The sequence below is a fragment of the Thamnophis sirtalis genome, unplaced genomic scaffold (assembly GCF_051295495.1).
Source record: "Thamnophis sirtalis isolate CommonGarterSnake01/CBP01778 unplaced genomic scaffold, rThaSir2_p1.2 scaffold_4, whole genome shotgun sequence".
NCBI lineage: Eukaryota > Metazoa > Chordata > Lepidosauria > Squamata > Natricidae > Thamnophis > Thamnophis sirtalis.
In genome coordinates this window covers 87772970-87786277 of record NW_028261384.1, presented here as the reverse complement: position 1 = coordinate 87786277, position 13308 = coordinate 87772970, and the positions used below count along the sequence as shown (strand labels likewise).

At 40.7% G+C, this 13308-nt stretch overlaps 1 protein-coding gene across 1 annotated transcript; it reads right to left on the bottom strand.

Moving 5' to 3' along the window:
- Positions 1–552: 552 nt before the first annotated feature.
- RNF113A (ring finger protein 113A) lies at positions 553–11298 on the bottom strand. The gene is made up of 10 exons (XM_014076215.2): positions 11144–11298; positions 10203–10279; positions 7203–7307; positions 6673–6780; positions 4650–4759; positions 4120–4226; positions 3921–4010; positions 2837–2930; positions 2438–2544; positions 553–704 (listed from the first exon to the last, which is right to left on the bottom strand). Exons 1-10 carry the CDS (start codon positions 11241–11243, stop codon positions 634–636), a joined length of 969 nt encoding a protein of 322 aa, XP_013931690.2. The 5' UTR covers positions 11244–11298; the 3' UTR covers positions 553–633.
- Positions 11299–13308: the final 2010 nt, after the last annotated feature.

The window sequence follows — 13308 nt, the reverse complement described above, 5'->3', positions numbered from 1 at the left end:
GCATTATGAACTCCCTGTAATTAAAAAAAATAAACATAAAAGCTAGCAAGCCCAATTTATATCTTTGCTATTGAAACCTGAAAGGTAACATAGTAGAAATATTACAAGGTTTGAGATTAGTACAGTGCCCAATAAGTAAAAAACAGACTTAAAACTATAATCACAAGATAACTAACTACTTTGGACTGTTTGAAATGTCTTGAACTCTTATACCAAACCACAAAAGACCAATTGGATATGTTTTAAGAAGTAACATGAGAGATGTTCAGCCAATTTAATTTCTGCTAGTTATTTTCTTTTAGAATACAGAAGTTGTTTGAACACAGGAAGAACTATTTCCTTTAACTTTCAGAAATACAAAGTTTTTGAGCTGCTGTTTTTGTGCAGTTTTTTGTTTTCCTTGCCCCCCCCCCTTTTTTTCCAATACATTAAAGCAATAAAAAATAATGAATTGCTTTGTTTTCATAATGTTCTTTACTATCAGTAATATCTTGGTCTTGGTCTGTAAAGTTGTTTGGAATGTATGTTGAAGCACAAAGCATGATGGATCAATTTATTTTTCTATCAATTATTTATTCTGCAATCAAATTATTTCTTTGGAGGATGTAAGGCATGAAAATAGTAAAGAAAATTCTAATCTTGCTCTCCAGCATCTTCAAGGGGACTTTCTTCAGCCTTATGTTTTTCCAGTTTTGTTAACAATTCTGTAAAACAAAATCCAAGATTTAAAAAGTAATACTTCACAACATGATCCATACAAATTATCCAAGCCATTTCCTTTATATTCTGAGGAACATACTGAATTCTATGTATGTGACACAATTCCCTACTCAGAAAAAAACTGAATGAGATAGACTTTCCATAGGTTTGGAAATGTTTCTAATCTTCTTAAAGTTATATTCATATTGAATTAGTTTTCTTAAGCTCAGGAACAATGTGCATTTAAAATAGTAAGATTAGCTGATCTATTTCCCAATCCCCCTTTTCAAATTCATTTACTAATAATGAATCTTCCCCTGGAAGAGGGAAAAACATTTTAAAGATCTTTTCAAGGAAATATTCCTTATAGAACAAAAATATATTATGAAAATTGAGGTTGAATACATTAACAATCCAAAGTTCTGATTTACCTCACTTAACAACCAGACCTGTTCATCCTGCGGGATGCATTCAGCTCTGAACAGCTAGTAAAGGCCTCATAAGATCATAAACCTTTAACATTATGTAATTTATATGCATTAGCTATATATTTTATAGGCAACTCAAGAGAATTCTTCGTTCAATATAGCCCAGGCAAACCAAAAGGCTGGACACCCATGAGTTAAGAGTCAAAATTAATTTCATTATTTACTGCCTTGTATCCTAGTATGGAAAATAGCATATCTTTGTTATCTTTAATACATGTCTTGACTGAGGCAAATCATCAAATCACTTATTACAATCAGTGACCAGAGGTATTTTACGGAACGTGCAGATGGTCTCTCCTGCTGATCTATCCCTTGTGCTCATGAAAATGTCAACATGCAAACCACCTGCTCCTAAATGTATTTCTAGTCATGATTAAGGAAACATTTTGAGAAATACAGAAATCTGAAGGCTTTTTCCTAAGATTTTTGTCAATAGGTTTTACATATAGCACATACATGCTTTTAAAAGCTATATATACATATATAAAATATACACTCTGAGATCTATCATTAGAGAATATTTTGTTTGTATAGGTTGCCCTTGACTTACAACCTGTCATTTAGTCACTCCAAAGTTATGACAGACTCCTCCCTCCAAAGCCACGAGTGATCTAGTTTCAAATTTCCAACATTGGCCACCCCTGCAGTTACCTTACTGTATTTTGGGTGCTTGCCATCCACATTTACAGCTGTTTGCAGTGTCGAAGTCACATGACTGATTTACAACTCCCCCCTCCCCCCCAAAAACAACCAGTGTCCACTTCCAGGTTTTGGCTAAAACTGCTCCATAAAAAATAATAGGTTCTGTTAAGATATTTAAATTGTAATTGCTGGAACAATGAATAACTGGACAATGACTAAATATAATAGTTATAGCTAATTGGTCAAAGACAGCTGGCCACTGAATGATGAAGTCTGAGCTGTGATTGGTTGCCGTGAGTAAAAAATAAATTTCCTTGTTTCCCAACTTTTTCCTCTGTGTGCTGTGTGTGCACTCTGATTTACCTCATGATGTTCTTGATGTGTTGATTTTTACCTGATGATGCTGTTTGCCTCTTATTTACTGTAAATATATTTATATAAAACTGATTCATGTCAGCATCTCTGACTCCATTTGGACACCAGCTGTGCAACTCTGACAGGTTCACTTAACAACTGTAGCATTCTCTTAATTAACATTTAAAAGGTCATAAAACCAAGTCAGGCACTCCCCACCAGCTCCAGTTAAAAATGAAATAGGGGCCAAATACCTTTGGCTGGATTGAAGACACCATTAGTCTGTTTATCACATACATAACATCGCTGAGACTTGCGATAATGTTGTAGGGCGCAGTTTTCACAAAAGTAATGTTTACACCTAAGACAATATAAGATAATTGCTGCAAATTTCTAGTAGAGAAGTAGCATGTTTTTTTTTCATTTTCAAGAAAATCTTCCATTTTAGTCACTTCAAATGTACATTTCTTAAAAACAGCATTAGTATCTCTTTAGGGCCATCAATATTTTTAAGGTAGTAAATTATATATAAACACTAGGGTATTTTTCACGTGATTGTATAGATGTTTGACAACCTGTCAGTCTCAAAACTGCCAAATTAAAGACCATAGATCACTTTAAAAATGTCAATATTAACAAAAAGATAATCTTACTTGGTTACCACAGGGTTCTTGAAGGAGCTTCTACAAATAAAACATTTGAAAGGCAGTTCATCCTCATCACTACTTACTTCATAATTTTCATCATCTGTAGAAAAGGAAAAAGTACCTGCTAAATTGTTCTGCTAACAACAATGACATATGTTTTATCTTCTACCAACTCCATGTAGGCAGTTATTCTTGCCAAAAGGGGTAACATTAACAAGTCAGATAAAAATAATTTTACTAAAATAATCACTTAAGACAGTTGGCTTCTATTCCCTCCCACAGTTCTCAGATGAAGAAGGCAGGCACATACATATTTGTCCTCTGCAGAGAATTTACTTGCTTATTACCATCACAGGCTATCGAAATAGTTGATATAAATTATACATTTAAGTCGACTGTATGTACTAAGGCAAGACAGCCCATATGCGCAAAGAAAAACAGTTCACAACTGGCCCTAGCTCTTGAAGTTATCCGAAAATTGATACTCTGAAAACATCATATAATCAAGATACCAGAAAATACAAATATAGCTACATTGTGCTACAAAATTTATATTTAATTACGAGTTTGAAAACCTAAACTCTTTATTAAAACTCTTATTAAATCAAGAGAAATGTATCTCTTCCCTATATAGATTCTTCCAAATGTTTTCCATTTTCAATCTGTTAATATGAATCCATGCAGATAACTTTCAGTCCCCATTGCACACATGTACCCAAACTCTATAATTACATACACATGCGCACAGATATGCAAGAGAAGGAAACATTTTTTTCTCATTCCTATTGGGTGGGTGGGTGGGTGATCTTGTTGTATTTGGATCTTTTCCCGTGTAAGATTGAGATTGTCTTGGCAACGTTCCGGCGAGGTCTCACTTGCCATCTTCAGGGTGGTGTTTTCGGCTTCGTGCTTGTGCGAGATCATATATATATATACATATATATATATATATATATATGTAATTGTATAATTCAATTCCACCCAACCTTGCACCTGCTATTTGTCATATCCTATATGAATTTGAAATACATTATTTTCATCACAACCAGTTACATTTGCTGAATACCAGAAGAAAGGGGATTGCTCATACCATTAAGTCCATAGCGTCCCTCATCCAGTTCCCGCTCAATTTGCCACCCATGTTTATAATCTGATCGGTCATGCAGAAATTTGCAGCTATCTGTAGGGAAGAAAAAGGAACACTTAACAATGGTGTCAATTATTTCTGTTCTGCTGCCAACTAATCCAAATCAATAAACAATCAGAAAGTATATAAAAAATTAATTTACCTCCAAAGCCACAAAACCCAGTTTCCTTGTAGTCTTTACATATATCTGGCTGGTAATCCCACCTCACAGTGGCCCTGAGATGTTCTGGGGCTCGGATTGGTCCCTTCCTGAAATAAACAACAAAAACTTAAGAAAAGATTAAATGACTGTAAATGATAAAAAGGGTTGCATCTATAACAATAAACAAATGCCACCAAAGTAGTAAGATTTGAGGAAGACCACAATGATTTGATGGATAATCAGATTCCCCTTTTCAATCAAAGGGGTTTACTGACTTTTGAATAGCAGGGTGAGATTTACATTCATGTGTTTAAATCTGGAAATATCTAGTTTCCTCTTAGAATATGAAGGCCATTCTTTACAAATATTACAAAACTGTTAAAAGTAAATCATCAAGTTAAGAGAACAGAAATAATTAGCAGATAGAAAAATGAATTAAACTGACAAATTTTCCCATACTATGAAATGCATCCTCAGGTAGCTAATTCCATATACTTTTTCTTGGAATGAACATTGTATTTTCTCCTTACCTTACCATGCCTGAAGAAGCATTTCCCATGGATGTATCTTTTGGTTTTACATACTTTTGATAATTATTAATTCCTCGATAAATTTTATCGTCTTCCTTTCCTTGAAGTTCCTGAAATTTAAAAAAAAATGGCAAGGCAATTCATGTTCCCATATGATCATCTACTCAGTGTTGTGAGCAATCCAAAGTCATATACTGTATATACTCAAGTATAAGCCTAGTTTTTCAGCCCACTTTTTGAGCTGAAAAAAGCCGCCTCGGCTTATACTCGAGTCAGTGAAAAATTTGCCCGAAATGGAGGAGAAAAAGGGGCGGGGCCATGCCGCTGGGTGACGCTCGTGAATGGCCCAGCGCCCCTGAGTTTCCCCTCCCTCTGTGTCAGTTTGCCGCGCAGCGTGCACCGCACCATCCCCCCTCCTCACGTTCTAATGTAATGCAGGGCTATCTTACGATTCCCCTTCCTCCCCCTCCTGCCGCTCTGCAACGATGTCCCACCTCCTCCTTGTTATGGCAAGCAGCCACATAGCGATGTCCCACTTCCTCTGGTACAGTGATCCAATGATAGGAATCACTGTGCCGTGTGTCATAGGAGGCGGGACATCATCATCACAGCGGGACATCAGCATCATGAGGTGAGTGAAGTATTTCATTGAATACACCGGTATTGTGTGATAATAATTTGTTATGCAGAGCAAATTTTTACAATGGCTACTGTATATTTAATGGGCACAGGCAGGCTGTATATGTTATTCAATGGGCAATGGCATTATTGGTATCTATTTTTATTTTTGAAATTTATCGGTAGCTGCTGCATTTCCCACCCTAGGCTTATACTCGAGTCAATAACTTTTCCAGTTTTTTGTGGTAAAATTAGGTGCCTCGGCTTATATTCGGGTCGGCCTATACTCGAGTATATACGGTAGGTGAAATGGGTGGCCATACAAATTAAATCAATCATAAATAAATGAACTGTGCATGTTTCAAAATGATTAAGAAGCAGTCTATTTTCTGCAAGTCCAGAGATCTCTCTGCTATGCTGCTCATTAAAGCATCTGTCAGGCTTCCACACAAGACTAAAACAATACCAGATAAAATTGGAACAGCAGCAGAAATATAGTGAGAAATGGAAACAGAAATAAAAGTATAAGCAAGATTAAAGAGATGCTAGTCATGTTACAAATCATCTTAAAATCCTGGTAGTAGACTTCGAAGCGGAAGAAATACTAAAGAAAAAATATTAAACATCAACATATATAAACAGTATGACATTTTTCCCCTTTGATTGCTTGTTGATATATAAAGACTTTAAGCAAAGAAGACAATTGTCTAGATACCTACCATATTTTTAAGAGTATAAGACACACCGTTTTCCCCTCTAAAAGAGAGTGAAAATATGGGTGCATCTTATACACCATGTAGCCCTAGCCATCCACCAGCCCCCACCTTTTGGCCTCTGCCTCACAACAATTTACCTCCTTGCAGCAAATGGAGAAAGTGGGGCTTGTGAAGAGGGCAATAGGCTATGGCAATCCCTTCAGCTTGAAACAGCTGATCATCGGGAGTCCCATGCTTAAACTGAAATTGAAAGTGAAACTTGCTGTTTGCTGCAAAGAGGCATATTTCTGAGAGGCAGAGACAATTTTTTTTTCTTCTATTCAGGCTAAACTGAAAAAGGCTGCTTGCTGCATGCAGGGCAGTCAATAACTATAAATGCCTATAGAATGTTCAAATTATAAGAATTATTTTTTTAAAAAACTGCTTTTTTATAGTTCTAGACAATTTAACAAAATAAAGTTTTTTAAAATGTTTGATCTGAAGAGGCCCAGTGCTATTGTATCTTCTTTTTAACAGTAGAGAATAATGTATACTTCCAGAAAGCCACATCCATTTTAAAAGCAACAACAGTGTATATCTTCTAAAATTTGCAAAGAGGCAGAAGCAGATTTTTTTTTCTCTTGTTTTCCTCCCCAAAAGCTAGGTGCATCTTATACTTCGGAGTGTCTTATACTCTGAAAAATATGTACCTTCTGGATTTGTTGGCTGCGTTCAAAAATGGCTTGGGCATCTTTGTCCTTCTCTGTGTCCAGTTCATATACAGCTGTTGCACCCATGTCCTCTGGACCCACAGGTTTCTGAAATATGAAAACTCCATTAGTAGCACAGAAAGGAAAATAAACCTCAGTCTTTATTACCATAATTAAATTTATTACAAAAAAGCTGAACTCTAGCAGATGAATGGTTAAATTTCAGAGTTACATAATTTAGCTCATTTTTAAATAAAATTCTCATAGAAGTTAAGGAGAGTAAAATGAGATTCCTTTGATTCAGGCAATGAAACCAATGACAACCTCATTTTGTACAAGTATGTATCATCCAAGTTACATTACAAAAATTTTAAAATGGCCAGCAGATGTTGGCAAAGATCTTGTGAAACCCCATTAATACTAACTCAAGTTTTCTTGTAATTGTTTAATTGCTGGGAAACAAAACTCTTACAATCTATCAAAAGTCATCTAATATACTACAGCAGACACTGTTTTAAGAATATTCATACCGCAGATCGTGTTGATTTATACGCAATTCCAACTGCTTCAGGTTTATTATCATCATCACTACTGTTTGACTCATACGAAGTCTTTGTTTTCATACTTTTCTTCGTCTAGAAAACGAGAGTCAATGAGACTATCAGATCAATAAATATACAAGAGGCAATACATATGAGGTTTGAGGTTTATTCGATTTATATGCCGCCCTTCTCCCAAGGACTCAGAGCGGCGTACAACATTAAAAGAAACACAAACTACAAAAGTTAAAAAGAGATTAAATAGGATATCCCCAAGCCCAATTAAAATTAACAATGACACATTATTTTAAAAGAATTAAAATTAAAATTAACGATAATCAATACTTTGATTTGTTTTGTTCAGGCCAGGCTGGCTTGCTGGAAAAGCCAACTTTTTAGGGCGCGTCAGAAGGACCGGAAGTCGGGGATTATACGAAGCTCCAGGGGCAGCTCATTCCAGAGGGAAGATGCTCCCACAGAGAAGGCTCTCCCCCTGGGGGTCACCAGTTGACACTGTCTGGCCGATGGCACCCTAAGGAGGCCAACTCTGCGGGATCGCACTGGACAATGGGAGGCTACCAGTGGCAGTAGGTGGTCTCGCAGGTACCCTGGGCCTAAGCCAAGGAGCACTTTAAAGGTCATCATTAGTACCTTGAATCGTACCCGGAAGATAACCGGCAACCAGTGCAGGCCGCCTAAAAGGGGTGTAACATGGGAGTACCTGCGGGCCCCCATGACAACCCGCGCAGCCACATTCTGGACTAGTTGAAGCTTCCGGGTGCTTTTCAAGGGCAGCCCCATGTAGAGAGAGTTACAGTAGTCCAGGCGAGAAAGGATGAGGGCATGGGTGACTGTGCACAGAGCATCCCAATCCAGAAAGGGGCGCAACTGACGTACCAGGCGAACCTAGTAAAAAGCCCCCCTGTTACGGCCTTCAGGTGTTCTTCTAAACTAAGCCGCGTATCCAGGAGGACGCCCAGATTGCGGCCCCTCTCTGAGGGGGTTAAAATTTCTCCCCCTATCATCAAAGATGGAACAAGATGCACAAATTGGGATGACGGAAACCACAGCCACTCCGTCTTGGAGGGATTGAGCTTGAGCCTGTTCCTCCCCATCCAGATCCGCACAGTCTCCAGGCATCAGGACATCATGTCGAGGGCATCGTTTGGGTGGTTTGGGGTAGAGATGAAAAGTTGGGTATCATCAGCATATTGATGATACCGTACCCCAAAACCACGGATGATTTCACCCAGTGGTTTCATATATATGTTGAACAGGAGGGGTGAGAGAATCGACCCCTGGGGCACCCCACAGGTGACGCGCCTCGGGGTTGATCCCTGCCCTCCAGTCAACACAAACTGCGACTGATCTGACAAGTAGGAGGAGAATCATCTTAAAACAGTGCCCCCCACTCCCAACCCCTCGAGTCGTCGCAGTAGGATACCATGGTCGATGGTATCGAAAGCCGCTAAGAGGTCTAATAGGACCAGGACAGAGGAACAGCCCCTATCCCGGGCCCGCCAGAGATCATCAACCAACGGGACAAATGCCGTCTCCGTGCTGTATCCAGGCCTGAAACCCGACTGAAACAAATCCAGGTAGACAGCTTCATCCAGGGACTGGGGAAGCTGACATGCTACCGTATTCTCAACAACCTTCACTACAAAGCGAAGGTTGGAGACCGGACGATAGTTGGCTAAAGAAGCTGGGTCCAGGGAAGGCTTTTTAAGGAGGGGCCTCACCACTGCCTCCTTCAAGGTGGTGGGAAAGAATCCCTCTCTCAAAGAAGCATTGGTAATCGCCTGGAGCCAGCCTCGAGTCACCTCCTGGGAAGTCGAGACTAACCAAGAGGGACACGGGTCCAGCACACAAGTGGCAGCACTGAGTCTCCCCATAATCCTGTCCATGCCCTCAGGGGTCACAGGATCAAACTCATCCCAGATGGTCTCCACAAGATTCATCCCCATCGACTTGCCCGAATCTACCCAGTCAGAGTCCAGGCCCGTCCGGATCTGAGCGATTTTATGCTGCAGATACTGAACAAATTCTTCAGCCCTACCCTGCAAGGGGTCTTTCCCTGTTCCTTGGTTAAGTAAGGAATGGGTCACCCTAAACAGGGCGGCTGGACAGTTATCTGCGGATGCAATAAGAGTGGAAAAATGTTGCCGTTTTGCCGCTTTTATCGCCGCTAAGTAGGATTTAATATGAATCCTTACTAGTGTTCGATCAGATTCAGACTGGCTGGCCCTCCAACCACTCTCTAGGCATCTTTTCCGGCGTTTCATCTCCCAGAGCTCCTCAGTAAACCAGGGAGCTACCCGGGATCGACACCGGGTCAGAGGTCGCAAAGGCACAACATGATCCAAAGCCCCAGTGGCCGCCCTATTCCAGGCTTCCACTAGGGCTTCGGTCGAGTTGTGAGCAAGGGATTCAGGAAAAGTCCCAAGCTCCATCAGGAACCTTTCAGGGTCCTTCAGGTGCCTGGGGCGGAACCATCTAGTCGGTTCCACCTCCCTGCGGTGAGGGGTAGCAGTATGGAAGTCAAGCCTGATGAGGAAATGATCCGACCATGACAAGGGTTGGATAGAAATATCCCCTAAATTTAGATCATTCATCCACTGCCCAGAGACAAAAATCAGGTCAAGCGTGCATCCCGCATTATGGGTGGGGTCTTGAATTAACTGAGTTAGGTCCATAGCCATCATGGAAGCCAGGAACTCCCGAGCTGACTCAGATGTCTCGCCAATGGAAGGCAAATTGAAACCCCCCAGGATCATAAGCCTGGGGAAATCAACCGCCAATCCAGCTAACACATCCAGCAGCTCTGGCAGGGCCAATGAAACGTAGCAGGGAGACAGGTACGTAACAAAAAGGCCCACCTGAACTCCAAGGCCCCATTTCACAAAAAGGGACTCACACCCGCCTATCTGAGGCACAGTGACCTCCTGAGTACATATGTACTTGAGAAAATCGATATACAGCATACATCACCTTCTGAATCATGGGGTTGGAAACTTCCTTTCGTCTCTCCTTCCTGATTACAGTGCTGCCTTCATCACCACTGCTACCTTTAAGCAGATGGAAATTGTACAGTGTTGGAAAATTATACATTTAGCAGTGAACACTACAGAGTGCAGCTGCCTCTCTAGATTCCAAACTCATTCTTAGTCAAAAAAACATTAAATTGAATTATAACATTCAAATTATTATAAACAAAGCCAAGCAATTTTTTCCCAATACTGGAGATTGTACTTTTGCTCTGTTCTCATAAAAGACAAGCAAGGTTATCTCTCCTTCAAATAATAATTGTTCACTTTTTTTAGAGCAATTTAAGACAAATGAGAACGCACATTTCCACATGGAGCATAGTTAAAACTATGGTATATTTTATTAATTTACTTAATTTTAAAAGTTAAGTAGTTTAATTTTTAAAAGTTTAAAAGTAACTGCTAAGGCTTGGGATAACTAATCCTGACAATATTCCCCACGGAATCCACTCTTAACATTACTCATCGAGTTCCCCCCTCCCTTTTTGAATTGTGAGCCGCCCTGAGTCCCCCCCAGGGAAAAGGGCGGCATACAAATAAAGGAAAATGAAATGAAAAATGAGTAATAAATGCGCAATGGCAGGGATGAAAGAAAAGTACATGTTTACACATTGTAGGACTAGCTACACTCTTGGCAAGAAAATCCAGCGGGGAAGCTGCTTCTTTTTCTGTGAAAGAGACATGTGTTCCAGGTTGTCATGGAAAAGGCGAGGCAACTCGGGGCTCACAGCCACTCTTATCCCCAAAGCGACATAACCTCTTACTCTATTGGTTCAGGAGCGTGAGATTTCAGGGCACAAGCTGACCGCGTCCCACCCGCCGTGTTACCATCCCGCCGCAAATACATTTGGAGACTGAGAGCAGCAACGGGCTGTGGCTTCTCACCGGAGTCCTGGTCGCTGCTTGGCCTCTTACGTTGAGCCCTCCCAGGCGCGGAACGACGCTTTTTGAAGAGGAAGCTACAAACAGGCTGAGCTTCCTCCATGGCAATCAAACCCTTCACGGAAGTAGGACTCCGAAGCACTCTCAATTCGGCCCCTCCTCTTGCGGAAGCGGCTACCGGCCGTTCTGGGCATGCGGCGCTTTATCCCACCCTGCTACCGAACGCCTTATAGACGTCCATCTCTTTGAAGAGTAGCACCTTTTGAACGCTTCCGAGTTCCCTCTCGAGTGGCGCCGATTCTGCCGTTTTCCTTCGCTACATGGGCCAACGGCAAGTCCCACTCTTTATAATAAGCAGAAAAACGTAACGTTTCTGCTATCCAGAGGCCATATGTGCAGAGGAGAGCAACCAGAATGATTAGGGGACTGGAGACTAGACTAAAACATATGAAGAATGGTTACAGGAACTGAGCATAGCTAGTCCAGTGAAGGGAAGGACCAGGGGAGACATGATAGCAATGTTCCAATATTTGAGGGGCAGCCACAGAGAGGAAGGGGTCAAGCTATTTTCCAAAGCACCCAAAGGCCAGACAAGGAACAATGGATGGAAACTGACCAAGGAGAGATTCAACCTAGAAATAAGAGGAAATGTTCTGACAGTGAGAACAATCAACCCATGGAACAGAAGTTGCCTTCAGAAGTTATGGGAGCTTCATCACTGGAGACTTTCAAGAAGAGACTGAGCTGCCCTCTGTCAGAATGGTGTAGGATCTCCTGTTTGGGCAGGAGGTTGGACTAGTTGACCTACAAGGTCCCTTCCAACTCTATTAATTTGTCTCTAAATGACAGCAATTTCAACCATGGACTGGTTGATCTGCATTCAGGATCTGAGTTGCCCGCAAGGGAAGATGCAGAAGAAGCCACAAGATGAATTAAACAAGTCTTCTAACAGTTCACAAGAGGCTCAACTGGAGATTTATTTGGATGTTTCTTTATTTGAGAATTTTACAGATGCTCTGGAACAGTGTTTTCCAATCTCAGCAAGCTACCTCAGCAACTGCAGGGCGCTTGGTGTCACAGTGCTTAAGGGTTTGATCTCTCCTTCCCCATCAATGCCAACTGGAATTGCCCACCCAGAAAGGAACAGAAATAATCAAAAGGTACTCTTGATCCCCTGCTCCTGGGCCCCTTGCAAGTGGTCCAAAATCTTATCAAAGTTGATCCTACTAAATTCTGCTGAGGTTTCTGAGTGGACACAGAAAGGATCACCCACCTCATTTGGCCCAGCTGCAGATTTCTACAGAATCAAGTCAGAATTATTAACCACAATAGAGCTGGAAGGGACCTTTGAGGTCTTCTAGCCCAACCCCTGCTCAAAAGTCCTTTTCTTAAAAGTCTTCAGTGTTGGAGGACCCACAACTTCTGAAGACAACCTCTTCCACTGGTTAATTGTCCTCACTATTTAGAAGTTTCTCCTTAATTCTAGGTTGCTTTTCTCTTTGATTAGTTTTCATCCATTGTTTTTTGTCTTGCCTCCTGGTGGTTTAGAAAATAAGTTGACCCCACACTTCTTCTTTGTGGCAGCATCTCGAATAGTGGAATACTGCTATCATGTTATCCCTAGTCTTTCTTTTCTCTAGACTAGAAATATCCAATTCCTGCAACCTCTTCATATGTCTTAGTCTCCAGGCCTTTAATCACCTTAGTTGCTCTTCTCTGCCCTTTTTCCAAAGTCTCAACATCTTTTTTGACCAAAGTGACCAAAATTGAATGCAGTATTCCCAGTGTGGTCTTACTAAGGTTTTATAAAGTGGTACTAAAACTTCATGTGTTTTGATTCTATGTCTCCGTTTTATGCAATCAAGGATTATATTAGCTTTTTTTTTGGCTGCAGCAAGACACTGCTGCCTCATATTTAAATGATCATCCACTAGAACTCCAAGGTCTCCCTCACAGTTACTCTTTCACCTAATCTGTATTTGTTCCTTTGATTTTTCTTACCAAAGTGTAAAACCTTGCTTTTCTCCACATTAAATTTCATGTTATTGGGTAGGGCCCATTGTTCAAATCTGTCAAGATCCTTTTGGATCCTGAACTTATCTTCTGGAGTGTTGGCTACTCCTGTCAAGTTAATGTCATCTGCAAATTTATTGAGTTCCCCTTCTATT

Coding starts and splice junctions, on each gene's coding strand:
- RNF113A (XM_014076215.2), bottom strand. CDS start 11,243: ATGGAGGAAGCTCAGCCTGTTTGTAGCTTCCTCTTCAAAAAGCGTCGT. Junction 10,280..11,143: donor AAGCAGCGACCAGGACTCCG/GTGAGAAGCCAC, acceptor ATCTGCTTAAAG/GTAGCAGTGGTGATGAAGGC. Junction 2,545..2,836: donor AAGAACCCTGTGGTAACCAA/GTAAGATTATCT, acceptor ATATTGTCTTAG/GTGTAAACATTACTTTTGTG.